The 20,767-nt window shown below is 37.5% G+C and overlaps 1 protein-coding gene across 2 annotated transcripts in view; it reads left to right on the top strand.

Moving 5' to 3' along the window:
- Nucleotides 1–20,485, top strand: part of ipo9 (importin 9) — a 51,909-nt gene extending 31,424 nt beyond the window's left edge. For both annotated transcript variants that reach the window (XM_053653542.1, XM_053653541.1), the window contains exons 18-24: nt 5,790–6,065; nt 6,443–6,609; nt 6,699–6,832; nt 6,914–7,033; nt 17,933–18,037; nt 19,499–19,575; nt 19,653–20,485. In XM_053653542.1, coding sequence (XP_053509517.1) covers nt 5,790–6,065; nt 6,443–6,609; nt 6,699–6,832; nt 6,914–7,033; nt 17,933–18,037; nt 19,499–19,575; nt 19,653–19,763 — 990 coding nt within the window. In that variant the 3' untranslated portion in view covers nt 19,764–20,485. The remainder of the gene's footprint in view (nt 1–5,789; nt 6,066–6,442; nt 6,610–6,698; nt 6,833–6,913; nt 7,034–17,932; nt 18,038–19,498; nt 19,576–19,652) is intronic.
- Nucleotides 20,486–20,767: the final 282 nt, after the last annotated feature.

The following is a 20,767-nucleotide window of genomic DNA, read 5'->3' as shown; positions in this document are numbered from 1 at the left end:
CCATATACAGTTGGTAGAGTACACAGTGAAACGAAACAACGTTCCTCTAGGACCATGGTGCTACATAAAACAACACACTAACCACATGAGACACAGAACTAAATAAGACTTACAAACATTCTACATAAAGTGCACGTGCAGACGTGTGCTAAAAAAACAGGACAGTACAGCAACTACTAAAACAGGACAATAGGTACAGTAAGTGACAGTGTAGCACCGAACAGAACACAGTTTTAGTGTGGAAGTGTCTGATATACAGGTAGTGCAGAAGATAAGTGCCAAGCAGTAGCAATATTGTATAAAATGGTATAAAAGTAAACATAACATGCTATGACTGAGTATTTAGCAGATTAGCTTATACCAAAGGGAGAGGTGGAAGGTGAATAAGAAGCCTAATTGTCCTGTTTCTTTTATTTATTTTTATAGTGAGCTCTCATAACCTTTTAAGATGTAACCTCTGGTGTTAGCATTGTTAGCTGCATTGCATTGTTAGAAGGTGGTTCATCGAAAGCATCGTCTGGATCTCTAAATGATCATGTATTTACTTGATTTGTTATATGAAGAATCATTTCAAACAATTGAATGCTTTATACATACTGTGTTTACATACATGTGTGTCTATGTGCAACATTGTTGATTGTACATCCAGCTTTACCCCCTTCAATACTCAAGAATATTCCTTAGAAGAAGGCATTCACCTCAAGAGTCTATTGTTCAGCTGATGTTGGAGTGAAAGGTGCTCTGAAAGTTAGTCATGCCCACCCCATTTCAGGTGGTGTTGCCTCAGACGTGGCAGAACGAACGGAGCCAGATGCTCAGGAGCAGGGAAACTGTATTGTAGTTGCGTTAGAAGATTGACAAAAATAATATGGGTAGCCATTGTATTGTTTGTAGATACATTCACACATATTTCTTTATCATACAAGTGTCCATTCCATATAGTTGAGTAGCAGTTTAAAAAGATAACTTGCCTGAAGTTGACTTCTTAAACAGCTTCTTATTCTGATTTGTTTTGTTTGTTTCCACTTTCTGCCTAATTCTTATGCCATTATCTACTCATTATGAAAATGTTGGGTTTTTTAAAATCTGACAATTCCACATGAAAAATAATATACATTCAAAATACTCAGTATGAATAAATTTACTGTGAACAGGCATTTGAGACCTTTTCATATGAAAATTAGTGTAAAGTATTATAATAATGAGATAATGGTGTAGGAATTCCAATGTGCCATGCTATGTTCATAGGCCCATTATTAAAAAATCATACAGTAAAATACTGAGTATTTCTACAGTACATTTACTTATTTTCATATAAAACTGTCAGATTTCTGGGATGTTTTGGGAATGAGGAGACAATGGTGTAGGAAAAAGTTTGTCATTTTAGTATTTTTCATGGTGCCACCTACAGGCATGAGGTCTTAAGACCTGAACCTTTTAAGGTGGAACAAAAAATCTGGATGAAGCCAACTTCATTCTCATACCTAGCAAAAGTTATCTGTTTAAACTGCTACGCTACTGAACGGAATGAAGACACTTGTATGATAAAGAAATATGTTCAAATGCACCTACAAACATTCAGTTGTTGCTCATATTGTTTTTGTCAGCTTTTTAATTTGTTAGACCCACAACTCTGTCCGGTAGTGAGAGTATTTCTCCAGGACTTGAAAGACGATAGGTAGGTGGGTGGGTAGATAGATGTTTGCTATCTATGCTGAAAGTCTTTGTGACAGCCATTGCTGTGCACCGCATCACGATGGATGGTGTCTCACTGAGGGCTCATAAACCTGTCTCTATAAAAATTACTTTTTTGCTAGCAATCACTTGAGCAAAAATTGTTTATCAGGATCAGCACATTGCTTTATTAGGAACATTTGTACACCTGCACTTTCATGCATTTATTCAATCATCCAATCATGTGGCAGCAGCGCAGTGCACAAAATCACTCAGATACTGGTCAGGAGTTTCAGTTAATGTTCAATACATCATGACCAAACATCAGAATGGGAAAATATGTGATCTCAGTAACTTTAACCATGGCATGGTTGTTGATGCCAGATGAGCTGGTTTGAGTATTTCTGTATTTCATCTCCTGGGATTTACACAGAATGGTGCGGGGGAGGGGGAGAGGAGATCTTGAAACCAAGATCAGTCATGTCAGAACCTTTTCTGCATTTGTTGTAAAATTTTAACCTATTGATTATTGTTTTCACTTTAATTATTTTAGGGGGGAAAATGGAAACTAAAAAAATGTACAATAACCTGGTTGCATGTGTGCATACCCTTAAGCCAGGGCTGCAACAACTAAGTGATAAAAAAAAAAAAAAATCAATAATGATCGATTAAAAATTGATAAATAAAATAATGGACAGTGAATTTCATTATGGATTATTTGGGTCTGTGACGTCACTGTGGATAACCCCCATCAGTGATGTTACTTCACAACGGTGAAAAACAGCGGAGGTTACAGAGTGAGCTGCAGCGGGAAATGTTCTCCATCCAGGTCGTCCAAAACATGAGTGTTCTATATTAAAGCGCTTCAAACAAACCCGTGAGTGTATTAACGTGACTTGTCGTGTCAGTTCCTACAACAGATGCGTGTGATGTTTAATGTGTTCCAGACATGTTTTCTTCAGCGCAGAAATGACATGTTTACCTTTATATCCTTATCTGTAAATGTTAGAAATTCACACCAGTATTTCCATTTTACATAAAGCCTCGTCCTGATAGCGAGCGAGTCTCCGTTAAACTTCACCGAACGAGTCCACGCATGCGCATCAAACAGCGCACAATAGAAAGGAAGCGCAATAACGCTGACTAAAATATTCATTAAGATCAAATATGTTGTTTGATGCTATATTTAGAAACAAAAATAACTGCGTTTATGAGAGCAGTAACTATAATGGGGTTCTAACATCTAACTGTATATAAATGTAAGAAGTGTGGTACATTTACAGAATAAAGGAACATGTTACTGTGTTCAGATGAGTGAATGTGTGTGTTACAACAGAACATTCAGCCTCTTACCAGTTAACACTTAGTATCTGCTTTTGTTTTTCTTCTTTAGCATTTTTAATATAGTGATGTAACTTCTGCTTTAAAGCTTGTGGACAATCAATAGTGTTTTTTTTTGTTTTCAATATATAATGTTAACTTTTTTAAAATCCTTTACACAGTGTATAGCATGGCCCACATAAGATACATTTAATACCTTTTTCATAGCCTTCAGTTTGCACAGTGTCTGAAGGACAACACTGGGCAGAATGTGACGTTTTTTTTCTCTCGAAAAAATACAGAAAAAAAAATTATTGAAGAAATAATTGACAGATTAATCGATTATCAAAATAATAATTAGTTGCAGCCCTACCCTAAATTAATACTTAGTTGAAGCACCTTTTAGATTTTATCACAGCATTCAATCTTTTTGTGTAAGATTCAGTCAGTTTGTCAGTTTTCCTTGCAAAAACATTCTAACTGGCTGGGCATCTCCTGTGCACAGCCCTCTTCAGATCACCCCACAGATTTTTGATTGGATTTAGGCCTGAACTTGAACTGAAACTTGAGGTTGGAGGATTCTGTAGGTTTGCTTTGGGTCGTTGTCATGCTGATGGATGAAATTCCTCTTCATCAAAGTGTTTTAGCGGAAGCCTTCAGATTTTGCGCAAATTGACTCGTATTTGGAGCTATTCATTATTCCCTTCACCCTGATTAGAGCCCTAGTCCCAGCTGAAAAAAAACAGTCCCAAAGTATGATTCTGCCACCACTGTGCTTCCCCGTGGGGATAGTGTTCATTTGGTGATGTACTGTGTTTTTCTGTGGCAAACATATCTTTTGGTATTATGGCCAAAAGTTCAACTTTGCTCTAATCAAGCCATAACATGTGATTCCACATGCTTTTTGGAGATTGGATGTTTTTTTTATATATATATATATATATATATATATATATATATATATATATATATATATATAATATATCTATATATCTATCTATCTATATATATATATATATATATATATATATATATATAATATATCTATATATCTATCTATCTATATATATATATATATATATATATATATATATATATATATATATATATTATTTTTATTATTATTATTTTTTCATATTTTTTTTAATAAAAAAAGGCTTTCCTCCCTACCCCATAGCCCAGAGATATGAAGAATTCAGGAGATTGTCACATGTAGGGAGCAACCAGAACTTTCCACAAATTGCAGCAATTTTTTTAATGTTGCTGTAGGCCTCTTGGCAGCCTCCCTGACCAGTTTTCTCCTGATCATCTCATCAAATTTAGAGTGACGTCATGTTCTTAGTAGTGTCACCGTCATGCCATATTTTCTCCACTTGTTGATTGTCTTTTCAGTGTTCCATGGAATATCCAATGACTTTTTTTCTAGTGGAAAAGCTTCCCAAAAGAGTTAAGGCTGTTATACCAGAAAAGGAATGGGATGTTCATCAAGCACTTAAGTGGTATTTACAGTTACAGTTATTTCTGGTTATACAGAAGAGGTTTTGATTCACTTCATAAAATAAGCAATAAAGTATGTTTCTTCTCTGTATCTGAATCCGTGGTTGTCAAGGTCCAGTAGTGGCTGATCATCATTAACATATCTGGGTAAGCGGTGTTTTCCTTAACCTAGGCTTGTCTGTAGACATTTCTTCTCACCCAGCCAGAGTTTGTGTCTAGTAATGAATACATGCTGAGTATCATGATTAGGATGTTTTATCAGATTACTTTTAGGAAGATGCTGTACCTGTTCTTTACTCACAGAGCATAGTTTGCTTTGCTTTTATTGCCATTATTAATCACGAAATGCATCCAGATCACCTATAAATTTGTGTTGTCTGTTCATTAGCCCAACAACATACACTAGGCTTATACCACACAGTATCATGCGGGATTGGTTGTTGCATTTTTACAAGTAAGAGTGCATGAGCATGGTATTGTATCATTCAGTACTCACTATTTCAGCATCAATACAGGAATGATAAAGGGTATTGTCATCTGTAGTCAGTATATTGGAAGATAATGACTTTTGTAACTAACCTAACCTAAGGAATCTTATTTTTTTAGTACTGACTCCTAATCGATGTTAGGATTCAGGCTACAGTCTGCACTTTCAGCAGTGTTTATTTCTTTATATGAGCATACATCATTTGTGCATACATTACATGATGGCAAAATCCATCCATCCATCCATTTTCTCTACCGCTTATCCTACACAGGGTCGCATGGAGCATATCCCAGGTGACTTGGGCCACAAAGCCTGGAAAGTACTGGTGAAAGTACTGGAAAGCCTGGTGCCAGCCCATTACAGGGCACAATCGCACACACCCATTCACACACTGTGTACAATTTAGAGATGCCAGTCAGCCTACAACGCAAGTCTTTGGACTGGGAGTGGAAAGCCCCAAAGCACTGGGAGAACAAACTCTGCGCACACAGAGCAGAGGCAGGAATCAAACCCCCAACATTGTATGTGTGAGGCAAACCACTATGCCACTATGCCCCCTTTGATGGCAAAATCATATCCTTAAAATTATACTGGTGTTTAATAAATATGTTTGTCTATCCTCCACAACTGTTCTTGATCTATGTTTTTTTTTTTTTTTAGATGTGCAAATAGATATAAGCAAAATGTGAAACGGTTTACCAGTATAAAATATATTGATAAACTGATTGCACTTTGTACAACCTCGTGAAATAGGAGAAAAGTTTTTATATTATCCCAAGCCTATTCTTGACATTGCCATTAACTCTTCTAGAATGGCGGCGAGTGTTTGCGGGCTTATGTCTCAGTGGCTCTGGAGCAGGTGGGTCAGTGGCAGGATGAGCAGGGCCACAGTGGCTTGTGGTATGTCATGCAGGTGGTCAGTCAACTCCTGGACCCACGCACGTCTGAGTTCACTGCCACCTTCGTTGGTCGTCTGGTGTCTACATTGATTGCTCGTGCTGGCACACAGCTGGGGGAGCAACTGGACCAAATGTTGCGTGCCATCCTCAGTAAAATGCAGCAAGCTGAGACTCTCAGTGTCATGCAGGTAAGTGCAAATGAATTGCTTATAGCCAAAATCTCTTTAATGATTCCTGAATTTTAAATTTGGTTAAAACATTTTAGCTTTACTTTCACAGTCACAAAAAAATGAAAGAAAAAAACTGCATTAGGGCTGGAATGATGATTTAAAACTTGTTTATATTTACAGATCGTTTTGTTCAGATTTAAGGTTTTTTTTTTTTTATCATTTAGAACCACTGGGATATACAGTTCAATATTCAGTATATCTAGGACAGTTTTAGTTTGCTCCAGAGGGGTTCTCAAAGCCCTAGTCACTACAAACAAATGTTTGACTAAAGCAGCACACAGCTTTTTTTATTAGCCTAAGTAACACACTCAGTCTGTTTCATCTTCCCTCTGCAGTCTCTGATCATGGTGTTTGCCCACCTGGTCCACTCACAACTAGAGCCTCTCTTGGAGTTTCTGTCCAGTCTGCCAGGGCCAACAGGAAAACCTGCTCTAGAGTTTGTCATGATGGAATGGATGAGCCGCCAGCATCTTTTCTATGGGCAGTACGAAGGCAAAGTCAGGTTTGGGCCTGCTATTTTCCCTATGATCCATTTAACAGAATAATAAGAGACTGATTCAACGTTCAGTGACCGTATTTTTTTGCTTGTAGTGCTATAGCTTTGTGCAAACTCCTTCAGCATGGTATTAACTCCAATGACAAGCGCCTGCAAGATATTGTAGTCAAAGGGGAGGAAATCTTTAATCCTGATGAAGGCATTCGTACTCGATCCAAATCTGCAAAAAGTGAGTAAAACCACATTTTGAACAAAAATATGTATAATGTGAATTCCGAAGTCTGATCATTCTCTGTGTAACATATTTCAGATCCAGAGCGGTGGACAAACATTCCCTTGCTAGTGAAGATTTTTAAACTTATTGTCAATGAGCTCTCGTCTGTAGTGGAGGCGAACGCACATCGAGCAAACCCTGCAGACTGGAGTCTAGGTAACTTAAAAATTGTAATGTGTGTGTATGTATATGTGTGTGTGTGTGTGTGTGTGTGAATTTATTTATTTATTTATTTATTTATTTATTTATTTATTTATTTAATGCTGCAGGATGTAAGATTTTGGAATTTTACCATCTATTGCAAGCTTCTTGCAGAAGAACATTTTGTAACATGGGTTGTGCTGTGCTCCACTGCACACATCAGTCTTATGGCTGCATAAAATTAGTATAACTAAGTAGTAATGACACCAATGGTGTCAAGGCTCCAGGCTTGCACACCCATTAACCCAAGATGGTAAAAATAGGGTACCAGATTGAGGAAAACCTGTCTTGGGACACTCGGGAAGCTTTGAACACAATAATGTTGCGTGCATTTACACATAATGCCTGTAAAATATATAAAGTAACAGGCAAATGAATTCTAGGTTGCGGTAAGGAAAGGTTTTGTTTTGTTTATTTATGTGTGTGTGTGTGTGTGTGTGTATATGTATGTGTATAATATATATATAAAATATCTCACAAAAGTGAGTACACTCCTCACATTTTTGTAAATATTTGATTATATCTTTTCATGTGACAACACTGAAGAAATGACACTTTGCTACAATGTAAAGTAGTGAGTGTACTCTTGTGTAACAGTGTAAATTTGCTGTCCCCTCAAAATAACTCAAAACACAGCCATTAATGTCTAAACCGCTGGCAACAAAAGTGAGTACACCCCTAAGTGAAAATGTCCAAATTGGGCCCAAAGTGTCAATATTTTGTGTGGCTACCATTATTTTCCAGCACTGCCTTAACCCTCTTAGGCATGGAGTTCACCAGAGCTTCACAGGTTGCCACTGGAGTCCTCTTCCACTCCTCCATGATGACATCACGGAGCTGGTGGATGTTAGAGACCTTGTGCTCCTCCACCTTCCGTTTGAGGATGCCCCACAGATGCTCAATAGGGTTTAGTCCATCACCTTCACCCTCAGCTTCTTTAGCAAGGCAGTGGTCGTCTTGGAGGTGTGTTTGGGGTCATTATCATGCTGGAATACTGCCCTGCGGCCCAGTCTCCGAAGGGAGGGGATCATGCTCTGCTTCAGTATGTCACAGTACATGTTGGCATTCATGGTTCCCTCAATGAACTGTAGCTCCCCAGTGCCGGCAGCACTCATGCAGCCCCAGACCATGACACTCTTACCACCATGCTTGACTGTTGGCAAGACACGCTTGTTTTTATACTCCTCACCTGGTTGCCACAGCACACACTTGACACCATCTGAACCAAATAAGTTTATCTTGGTCTCATCAGACCACAGGACATGGTTCCAGTAATCCATGTCCTTAGTCTGCTTGTCTTCAGCAAACTGTTTGCGGGCTTTCTTGTGCATCATCTTTAGAAAAGGCTTCCTTCTGGGAGGACAGCCATGCAGACCAATTTGATGCAGTGTGCGGCGTATGGTCTGAGCACTGACAGGCTGACCCCCCACCCCTTCAACCTCTGCAGCAATGCTGGCAGCACTCATACGTCTATTTCCCAAAGACAACCTCTGGATATGACGCTGAGCACGTGCACTCAACAACTTTATTTGACCATGGCGAGGCCTGTTCTGAGTGGAACCTGTCCTGTTAAACCGCTGTATGGTCTTGGCCACCGTGCTGCAGCTCAGTGTCAGGGTCTTGGCAATCTTCTTATAGCCTAGGCCATCTTTATGTAGAGCAACAATTCTTTTTTTCAGATCCTCAGAGAGTTCTTTGCCGTGAGGTGCCATGTTGAACTTCCAGTGACCAGTATGAGGGAGTGTGAGAGCGATGACACCAAATTTAACACATCTGCTCCCCATTCATACCTGAGACCTTGTAACACTAACAAGTCACATGACACCGGGGAGGGAAAATGGCTAATTGGGCCCAATTTAGACATTTTCACTTAGTTGTGTACTCACTTTTGTTGCCAGCGGTTTAGACATTAATGGCTGTGTGTTGAGTTATTTTGAGGGGACAGCAAATTTACACTGTTACACAAGCTGTACCCTCACTACTTTACATTGTAGCAAAGTGTCATTTCTTCAGTGTTGTCACATGAAAAGATATAATCAAATATTTACAAAAATGTGAGGGGTGTACTCACTTTTGTGAGATACTGTATATTACCATGACAGTCAGTTCTGGAGACTCAAATGTCATGCTCTCTTCCAATTCCCATGGCAGTGGTAAACTGAGCAGGAAAACTGTGCCACTCAGTTGCTATCAGCAATGCTGTGATTTTTTAAAAATGCGCAAAGCAAACAATTTGGCAGCAATCAAAATGATGAGGTAAAAAATGTCAACAAAAATACACTATTAATGCTAAGCTATGTAAATTTTTTTTAAGTGAACTACTCTATCAACTATTACCTGATCAAATCCTAATGTTGGTAAGTTACACATGTGCCACGCCGCTGCCATGCTATAACTGATTGAATGTCACTTTGGGTGGTATTATACACACATTGCTGAAACTGGGGTAAATTGTCTCTTTGATAATTCAGCCTTTTCGGGGATGCGCTTTTTCCAACAACTACCTTGGAGTGGAATCTGCTGAGAGGCAGTCTGTAATTTCTTACAGCCCCCCCTTTGATGCTCTTGGCCCAAAAGAAGCATCACATCCACCCCCTTTATACAGATTACACCTCCCGTATTGGGCAGGTGCCCAGTGGCGGTGAAGCCCTGCCTCAGGTTGTCCTCCTCTGGCCTCTTGAGAATCTTACGTCATTGAGTCATCACTACATGCGCACTGGTTACTAATCCCTCCAATTACGCCAAACTTATAAGATTTCTCTTATTTGCTACAATATAAAATGTTTCTTGGGTTAGGAGAGGCACTCAATGGTGGGAACTCCGGTACAGTCTCTTCTTCTTCCCGTAGTCCCTTTTGTAGATAAGCATCTGTTTGCAAAACCTGCAGCACCACTAGGGCCTTCATTCTTGCAGAGTTCTTGTGCACTAATCCAATTGGATATTCCCAGATTCTTCCAGATGACTCCAAGTACTCTCTCCACAAACCCCAGTAACTTCTGCCTGAAGGTGGTTTCCCTGGGATGATTTACTTGTAGATCTTTTGTTAGGTGGTCCGTGTATGAGCTGGTTGTTACAGCACCATGATACCTGAGGAATGCTGTTGGCAAGAGGTCTTTATACCTTCCTATAACACACTCTCTCTGGTACTGTTCATTCAAATCTGGAGATCACACCATCAGTTTAACTAGGACTGGAACATGGATCCATTGGATGTTGATTAGCACTCCAGGATAGGGTCTATTCACTACACTTGATGGAGCAACTGGTTGTTTCTCCGGGCATTCATGCATCTTTACTGCTTTCAGGAGGGCCGCTATACTAATCCAATGCCACATCGTTATTTCCTTTGGTTATGAGATACTGAAAAACACATGTAAACAAATAATCCCCCCCCCCCCATTTTGTCCCAAACAACACAGCACACAACCCCATCTAAACACACACAATAATAAAAAATAAAAAAGGAAAACATTACAAGCACATACTCACTTGATTTTATATACGTGGCTATGTAGGATTGCCGTTTGAATTTTAGTATGGCTTTAAGTGATCGATGTGGAACCATTTCTTCACAGGCTGTCTGTTTTTAGTCTTGTGACAGATCTGGAGATTTGTCCAGGAGCCTTCCGCAAGGCACTCCTTCTTTTTAACCCTTGATGAATTCATCTGTGCACATGTTAAGCAATTTGCACAGTGATCTCCATATCCTTATCTATGCCTGACCACAAGAACAGGTTTTCTATCCTGTCTTTCACTTTTGTTACACCTAAGTGTCCCCCACCCGATTGTGGATATGATGCAAAATATCATGCTGCAATCTTATAGGTGGAACCCACACTGAAGTGTCACCACATCTGTACAGTAACATGCTGTCATGTACGATTAGCTGTGCATCATGCTTGGCAAATGGACTGTCTACAATAGTTTCTGTTGCTCTTCAGTCTGATTGCTTCCGTTACTGAAGGGTCACTCTATTGCTTTTCAAGTCTACTGGCTCTCTAATGTTCATAGCTGCAATTAATTCTAGCTCTGAGACAGCTGAAAATGTTATTCCTTCCACCACAGCTTTCTTTGCTAGCTCATCAACTATTAACCATCGGCATGTTTGTCCGGTTTGTGGACAGGCCCAAGTGGGGCTAATGGAGAAAGGCAAGGCCTAATTTGAAATATCTTGAAAAGCCGATTAATATTGATGAAACCACGGAGGCTATAAAGCAATTAAATGAGGGTAAAAGACCGGGACCTGATGGTCTACTGGCAGAATTTTATAAAACAAAAGTAAGGGACTTTGCTGACTAACCCTGACGAACTGATTTGTATAATGAAGCTTTATAGAAGGGAACGTTAAACAAATATTTGTACCACTCTGTGTTCACCCGGATATATAAAAAAGGAGACCCAAATGATCTAGATTATTGGAGACGAATAAGTCTAATGAATTTATACTATAAAATACCAGCAAAGATAATCGTCAATCGGATGAATGACGTGTTAAACAAAATAATATAAATTGAACAGATGTTCGTTATCAAAGGGAGGTATATGTTGGGCAACCTGGGAAAAGTGAGAGACTTAAACATAGCTGATAATGATAATAATTAATGAGTCTTTATTGGTCACGTACATTACAGCACAGTGAAATTCTTTTCTTCGCATATCCCAGTATGTTAGGAAGCTGGAGTCAGAGCGCAGGGATTCAGCGCCCCTGGAGCAGAGAGGGTTACGGGCCTTGAACCCCCGACCGTCCGATCAGTAACCCAGAGCCTTACCCACCAAGTTTTATTGTAGGACTAGACCAAAAAAAAGCATTTGACCTTATTTCAAGAGATTTATGGTGTGTAATGGACCATTATAGGTTCCCAAAAAACTTTCCCAAAATGAAAAAAACCTTGTATAAAAAATCTAAAGTGCAAATTAATGTCAACGGTCATTTGACCGATGTATTCGAAATACATCAAGGAGTTAAGCTGGGCTGCCCTTTAAGCACAGCGTTATATGCCATTGCACTTTGCCCACTTCTACACAAAATGAGAACTGAACCACGATTAAGGGGAGTCACAACAACAAAAGGGAAAATAGAAAAGATTACAGCATATGCTGACTGTTTTTTTTGTTGTTGTTGTTTTTGTTTTGTTTTTTATAAAAAATCAGAATGAACTAAATGTGATAAAGTAACTCTTTATAACTTGTGAGGCAACATCAGGAGCTAAACTAAATCAAAATAAAATAGAAGCCATATGGATAGGGAATGACCCCGTGCTGACATTAAACATACAAATTAATGAAGAAATTAAATTGACCATTTCTAATACTAATTGTGCAGAACAAAACTGGGGGGGAAAGAGCAGGAAATTAACTCGGAAATTAATAACTGGAAAGTCTCAAATTATAAAACTCTGATTCAGGTGATTAAAACCTTTATATTATCTAAATTATTATTCTTAGCGACTGTCTTTCCTGCTGACAATAAATGTACAATTAAATTAAATTAAAATAAAATGTGTGTTAAGTTTATTTTGGGAAATAACAGAGAATTGGCCAAACGCGTATTTTTATATAAGCCTAAAGACCATGGTGGCCTTGGAGCCGCAGAGATAGAAAATAAACTAAAGCTTTCTGCAAAAACATAACACAAGCTATGAAAAAGGGAGCCGATTGGATAGGTGATATGAAAATATGGAGGGGAAAGAAGAGGAACAGCTAGACAAAATATACCTTACTATAAATTAACATATGGTGATTTTAAAGAGAAGTAGGAATGATTAAACCTAGACTGGGATAAATTAACTAATAAAAGTATTTATAACTAAATAAACGAGTACGAATATGGTGGATATTTCTGGCATTAACACCTTAATTTTACTGAGCGTGAGCGTATTAAAAATATCAATAGTACAGACATCTCTGAAAACATGCACGATGTGTGGAGTCGATTAGTGTGGGCAGGTTGGCGGTAAGCTGTGTCGTAAAATGGAGCTGCTTTGTGTCTACAAAAACTGTAATGAAGATGAGACTATAGATCATTTACTAATACACTGCTCACACTCAGCTAAGATATGGCAAGAAGTTAAAAATTTAGGATTGGCTGTTAAAATAGACAAAAACACAATGTATGGTATAACTGAAAAAAACCTTTTAAAAAAGTATAAAAGATTTGTACTGGTTGGTTATATGCATCACAAATTATCAAATCTGGAAAACAAGGTGTAAAATGATTATCAATCAATGCCAGATCCCTGCTGAGACAGTTATCAAACAAATAATACATGAATTAAAAAGATGGAAAACGATCGAACAGCAAAAAATTAATTTCCTTGGGCAATCGAATCAATTACTAAAGAGTTGATTCGATAAAAGATATGTATTTTGCATGTTGTTAATATATATTGCAGATATAAATGCATATGTATATTTATAACTGAAAATGGCATGTAAATAGTGTGTGAAAATGTATAATTTCTATAAATTCTATAAAATGATTATGTATGTTGCCTGTGAAAATTTTTAAGAAAACAAATTATTTGTAATAAGTGTTGAATATTCTCAATAAAGTATGATTTGAAAACGCAAGGCCTAATAATACTCTGTTCTAACAGAGCATCCATAGTACACTGCATGTAAGGCTTTGCCTCATCTGGATAATTGTACTATCTGAGAGAGGGTGGGTCACCTCCGTAAACCTTCTCTTCCATCACACTACTATCAACACAGCCACAATCATGTTTTAAAGTAACAAAAACACCTGTTCTGATAACTCAAAATCATCCACCGATAACAAGGTATGCAAGTCATAATCCTCTGACTTTTTGATCGCATGTACAGCATCTCCACAACCTTATCTTTATTCTGAGGATTACACCAAATGCGATTGTTGCCATAGTCAATGATATAGCCACGCTTAGTCATAATGTCTGAACCTAATATATTGCGACAATCACCATTTCAACTGAACCAGGCTTTGTCTTTGAAATCATCTTTGCCAGTTTGGAACGGCATATTTTCGGTCTGGGATGCAAAAGAAATTGTTCCGTCTAACCCTTCTAATGTTATTGTGTCTTTACCATTCTGTGGGGGATTGTCGGAATGAAGAATTGTTAATGAAGCACCAGAATCAACTAACCAGTCATCGCATCGGCCTCCAACAGCGGCATTTACGATTGGTCTACCATGATTATCTTGTGACAGGGGTGCAATATGTGAAATGGAGGCCTGTGATTCCTATGCTGAAGAAGACATGGCTTTAAAGCTCTGCTTCTCCATGTGAGCACACAGTTCCTCATTCTCCTTGCTCAGTCTGTTTACCGTAGCCTATAACTGGTTAAGATCAATGTTAGGAACTGTTCTCCTAGAAAAAACTTTGCATTCCCTAGAAATGTGTCCCTCTTTGCCACATGAATAACACACTGGGGGGTTATCAGGGTTATGAGGAGGTGGTCTCTCCTTTTTATCTTCAGTAGCATGGCCCTCGTTTATCCAGGAACCCTTGCGACGTCCATTCGGATAGGGCTTTTTAATGAATATTGCTAACACGATGAGATTTCTTTGAATTAGTAAAACTCATTTTGGAAATAACGTTATACTCGGAGAGATGCGTCACATGCATTGCCATGGCAGAACAGGTGAGTGGGGTCATATTCTTAATCATAGCTTCTAGTTTGTTTGGATTAAACCCTCTGACCATCGTATATCATTGGCCCCTCCCCTTCTTCACTATTACGCATGGTAGTAGTGGAGTGAACTGGTGCCGTGGGAAATCTAACTGTGCAGTCAGAGGGCTGACTACTGCTAAATGATTGAGGTTCTCTCTCCCAACCCTCATCACCGACTTCCTGAAAATTTGCAACTCTGTTACAAAGCATAGCACCCACAGATCTCTCACTGGTGTTTTTCTCAACTGTAGCAGGCTGTGCTTCATCCAACTCACGGGACAATGTTTCAACGGATGATCTAAGCATGCTATTGTTAGTTTTATGAATTGCGAACTCCTTCTGCATTCTGATCTTTTCCTCTTTCCATATCATTTCACTAACCTGGTACATTTTAGAGTCTAGAGTGAAGCCGTGCATTTTCAGCCTCCACTTCATCTAGTCTTCTCTTAGTCACTTTATACGAGGCAAAAAAACGCATTTGCAACTTTTCCTTTTTTATTTCTAGGCATTTTGGGATATTTTTCAAACCAGGCTTATCAGCAACATTCTCTATCCCGTCATACATTCCCTGTGAGCCGTGCTTGGTGATGTATTTAACAATCAGCTCTTCCATTCTCAAAATCTTGTTGAATTATGTACTGTAATTCAATAACTATTCACTTATTGTTTCAATGACTACACGTTATCTAACTACTTTAAAATATCTGTTCATTCAAAGCTCCAGTACATCTGATGTAAACAAACAAAAGTCACACTACATCGGACTTCTGAACTCGAATGTCTTACTGCGTCGGACAGCCACACTTCATTGGGCCTTTCAAGTTCAAATACACAAACAGTTTTAAAGTGCAACACTGCCACAGTGCGTCTGGTTTTTAAAAAATATATATTTTAAAACACTACCTAGCCACAGTACTTCAGGCTTAAAACAATATTTATCAAGTTTAAAACACTGCCTCAGGCTAATTCAGTTCCATTAGAATCTTAAACAGAATTGTACATTATAGGCTTAAGAACTCCTGCTAATGCTGAATAAAGTAAATTCTCTTTTGTTCTTGACGTTTTCGTTTCTAGATTTTTTTAAACGACGGGGTTTCCCCAACAGTACCAAAGAAGAAAACCCCATCTTTCTTCTTTCCCCGCTTTTTTCTTCTGGAATCCCTCCTGGCTGGCTCGCCAAAGTAAGAAAAAATTATGAGGATGTCCAAGATCTCAAAGAAGAATAACTTTATTGCAGCATGGCAGTGACACTTTACATGAAGCACTTCGGGTTGACTTCTTACTTACTCCTATGCTTTGGATCGTTGTCTTGATGCATAATCTGCAGTTGTGCTTGAGTTTCAGCTTACAGACTGAACACCGGACATTCTCCTTTAGGATTTTCTGGTAGAGAGCAGAATTCATGTTTCCCTTATTGCAAGTTGTCCAGGCCCTGAAGCATCAAAGCATCATCACACTTCCTCCACCATGCTTGACTATAGTACAATGTTGTTATTGTGGAATTCTGTGTTTACTCCAGATGTAACGGGAGCCCTGTCTTCCAAACAGTTCCACTTTTGACTCATTAATCCACAGAACATTCTCCCAAAAGGTTTGAGGATCATCAAGGTGTGTTTTGGCAAAATTCAGACAAGCCTTAATGTTCTTCTGGGTTCTGCAGTGGTTTTCACCTCGCCACTCTTCCATGGATGCCACTTTGCCCAGTGTCTTTCTGATAGTGGAGTCATGAACAGTGACCTTTATTGATGCAAGAGAGGCCTGTAGGTCCTTTGGTGTTGTCCTTGGCACTTTTGTAACTTGCTGGATGAGTCGTCGCTGTGCTCTTGGAGGAATTTTTGAAGGTTGGCCTCTTCTGTGAAGATTCACCACTGTGCCAAGTTTTTTCATTTGGAGATAACGGCTCTCACTGTGGTTCTTTGACGTCCTTTGGCATAGTGTGTTACTGGGTAAGACCTTTTAACCAACTTCATGCTGTTGAAAAAGTTCTATTTAACTGTTGATGTGATTGAACAGGGTTTGGAGTAATCAGGCCTGGTTGTTTCTAGTCCAGCTGAACCCCATTATGAATGCAGTTTCATAGATTTGGGGAATTAGTAACTATGGGGGCAAATACATTTTCACACAGGCCCAGTTGGTGATGGATAACTTTATTGCTTCAATAAATATCATTATTTAAAAACTGTATTTTATGTTTACTCAAGTTGCCTTTGCTTTATCTTAGATTTTGTTTTAATTTCTGAAACAATTTAGTATGAGAGAGACAAAAACAGAAGAAATCAGGATTGTGGCAAATTATTTTTCACAACACTGTATAAAATATATAGAGCAAGTTGCATTGTGGTGCTGAAGTGGACTTGGCACAAAAAGACCATATTACAAGTGACTTGATATCTAACTATACCAGATGACTTGGCTGTTTGAAACAGTTCTAATGATTTGGGTTTTTTTCTTTATCTCTCTATAACTCAGTGTTCTGAAAATTAATTTTAAGATAATGGAGTAGACATATTGCTGTCTGTATAATGTAGATGTTCTTACCAATGCTTGTGCTTATTATTCATATTTATATGAATTGTGTGTTTAGACTGGATAATCCAAAAGCAACTGATTGCTGATGTTATTACAGCAGTAAAAGAAATTAAACCTAGAGATAAATATGTTGTCTAAGTTATGTTAGCACAAACCTTGAGAACTAAAAAAAAAAGACAAATCAGGTGAACAGAGGGCTTGAATCACACTCTCTTTCACTATACCAGAATTTTAAATTGCAAAAATATGGATAAACTCATTAACACCACCTCTTAGACACTGCCAGCTATTCTGAGTTCTCTAGATCAGTTAGGTAACAAACTCTGGCTATCATGCACTAGCTTCCCACCAAATTAGAGAACAAGTAAATGCCTTACCTGCAAATTTCCCATGGTACAGCGCTGACTGATTTACAGGATTGTCAGGGTGACTCAGCTCAGAAAGATATTATTATTATTATTATTATTATTATTATTATTATTTATATATATATATATATATATATATATATATATATATATATATATATATATATATATATATATATATATATATATAATATAAAATATTCTTTCCTGAGTCAATAAGCCTTTTAAAACAAAGAAACCATGTGCACTCATGCTTTAAAAAGTAATTCTGCTAAAAAATAAATAAAAAACAGTAATGTCTCTTTCAGACTCTGGAGCAATGTGGGAAGATCAGGAGGAAGAGGAGGAGGATAACGAAGATGATGAATTAGAAGGGCAACTTCTTTCTGACCTAATATCCTCTAACAAATATGGTGAGCCTAAAGTTATATAATATTTTTAAAGTTAATATAATATTTTCTATATTGTGTTTATATATTTGGGGTTGGGGTTATGAATAATGTTGCCACATATTTTCGAATGAAATGGCTATTTAAAAAATGTTCTTTTGATTAGAGGAAAAGTAAGCAGTTTCTCCGTTTGTGTGAGTAGAATATTTGAATAATTGTGTGTAATATTTATTTTATACTGTAATTTATAAATGGTGTCAACCAAGATTGGGACTTCAGCTGAACTGTAGACTGAAGACTTGTGAAAGAAAAGTTTTTTTGGAACTGGAAATGTTGCACGTATTGTGATGACTGTTATTTGTTTTTGTTAGGATTGGTTTTATTATATTAAAACTTCATAAATTATATAATGTATTATTTATATGTTGCATATTTATATGTATTTCCAATGTAATTTTTTTGTAAGTGATTTGTGTGAAAGATTAACTCTGAAGTCCTTTATTTTAAATTTGAAATGCGACATTTTAAAGCTTAGTAGTTTTTTATCTACACTCGCTGTCCACTTTATTAGGAACATCTGCACATTCATGCAGTTATCTTCAGTTAATATTCACATCAAAGAATGAAGAAAAAGTTGATCTCTGTGACTGATTGTGACATGGATGTTGGTTTGAGTATTTCATAATCTGCTGATTTCCTGGCAATTTCACACACAACAATCTCTAGTGATTACACAGTACGGTGTAAAAAAAAAAAAAGAACATGCTACAAGCAGGGGGTCTGCAGGCTGATGTTAGCATTTTAGCTTTCCACTTATGCCCACTCAGCCAACTCTTTATAATGAATTCTCAGTGATTTTTCAGTTAAACGTATTGCTATTAGCAGTTAGTATAGGCTACTAGCTGTTAGCGATTTTGCTTTTGCCAGTTCTACCATTCAACTGCTTGAAAGCTATAGCATCAGAAATGTGCTAAATCTGATTCATGCTGGTTTATGAATATGATCAAGTGCCTAGACTGCCCTCTTTATTATTTATAATGAGTTTTACTGAGATTTCAAATGAACATAATGCTGTTTGCATAGTTGGCAAAGCTCTATAGTTATCTCACATAACATACATTTCACTGTCATTCATCTAAAGCATGTCCCTAAAATGACTGACAGGAGGCCCATCCAAACAACTGGACACTTTATACACTTATGCTGAGACCATGGCTTAACAAGATTTATTTATTTATTTTTTTAATCATGTCCTGCATTGTTCCAGGCTATTTGTACATGTAAGAAAAAGGACCAAGATGAAAGTCTGGATTGCGTCTTAAAATGGATTTTTATATTATTATTATTTTATTATTTATATATATAATATATATTATTATATTATCAATTTGATAACTATCACCATGGATCTGTTTTGCACTAATGAAGAATTTATTCCTTTTCTAATGCATCCCTGTAATGTACCTTTTTTTTTTGTCTTTTCAGATGATGACTTTTATGAAGATGATGATGAAGATGACCCCGATGCTTTAAAAGATCCTATATATCAAGTAGACCTTCAGGTAACTTGCTCGCTTGTCTCTGTACTGCAAGAAGCTATGGCTTAAATTGTATAAATGGCTTTTTTTCTCTTCCCCAGGCCTACCTTACAGATTTCCTGTCTCAGTTTGCCCAGCAGCCATGTTACAGCATGTTTTTTGGCCATCTAAATGACTCCGAGAGAAGGGTTTTGCAGTCCATTGGTATTTAGACTGCACCAGTACTCATCAACTTTAAAAACTGTTCCCTTGTTTACTACTAGTATGTTTGCAAACTTGACTGGAGTGCCATTGGAAAGGTTTTTTTGTTTGTTTTTTTTTTTTTGTTTTTGTTTTTTATATAAACCTGCACTTGTGAACTCTAAAACCAACTGAAGGCTTTGTCTTTTTTTTTTTCCAAAGACAATGCACTTATTGGCGTGTCCTGTCTCCTCATGTACCTAAGGGGATGCAGAAGAAATCCATTGAGAGTCACCCAGGATGCAACCTATGCTAAAGAAATATAATTAAATTAAGACCCAAAATGATACAATTAACAAGGCACAAATGTAAGTGTACTATGTGGGGCTTCAGGCATTACAGAAGTATTTGAAGGGGATCAGTTAATTTGTTTGCAATGGAACTGATATCAACTCTGATTAAAATGTACACTGTCATCTGTCCTCTCTCATATCAGTTCATGGACATTTACAAATCTTTCTGTAAAGGAAGGCATAGATTTTTGCCTTTTTTTGAGCAACAATAGGTGAACTTGATGTGGGGAATGGTTGGGAAAATTCACGTGTTTTGTAATGCAAAGATATCATGATCCTTATGGTTATGGAATGTGGTGGGTATGAAAGATTCCACAAACCATGTTAATAAACAGCCTCTCCTTGTACCCACTGAAATAATCTGGGAATATGTTTAAAAATAAACCTATGAATTTTCCATCTACCAGCAATGCTTTTATTTTATTTATTTTTAATAACATAGGTCTGTGAACCCTTTAAAAATATTTTAGTTATTTTAATAAATATGACCTAAAACAACATCAGTAGACAAACCGATCCCAAACGAACACTTAAATGATTAAACAAACGAGACAAAAATTTTATACTTGGTCATTTATGTATTGAGGAAAATGATCCAATATTACATATCTGTGAGTGGTAAAAGTACGTGAACCTTTAGGATTAGCAGTTAATTTGAAGGTGAAATTAGAGTCAGGTGTTTT

This window comes from Ictalurus furcatus, chromosome 21 (genome assembly GCF_023375685.1).
Source record: "Ictalurus furcatus strain D&B chromosome 21, Billie_1.0, whole genome shotgun sequence".
NCBI classification, from domain to species: Eukaryota; Metazoa; Chordata; class Actinopteri; order Siluriformes; family Ictaluridae; genus Ictalurus; species Ictalurus furcatus.
The sequence above is the reverse complement of the archived record's forward strand: the minus strand, read 5'-3'. Positions and strand labels throughout refer to the sequence as shown.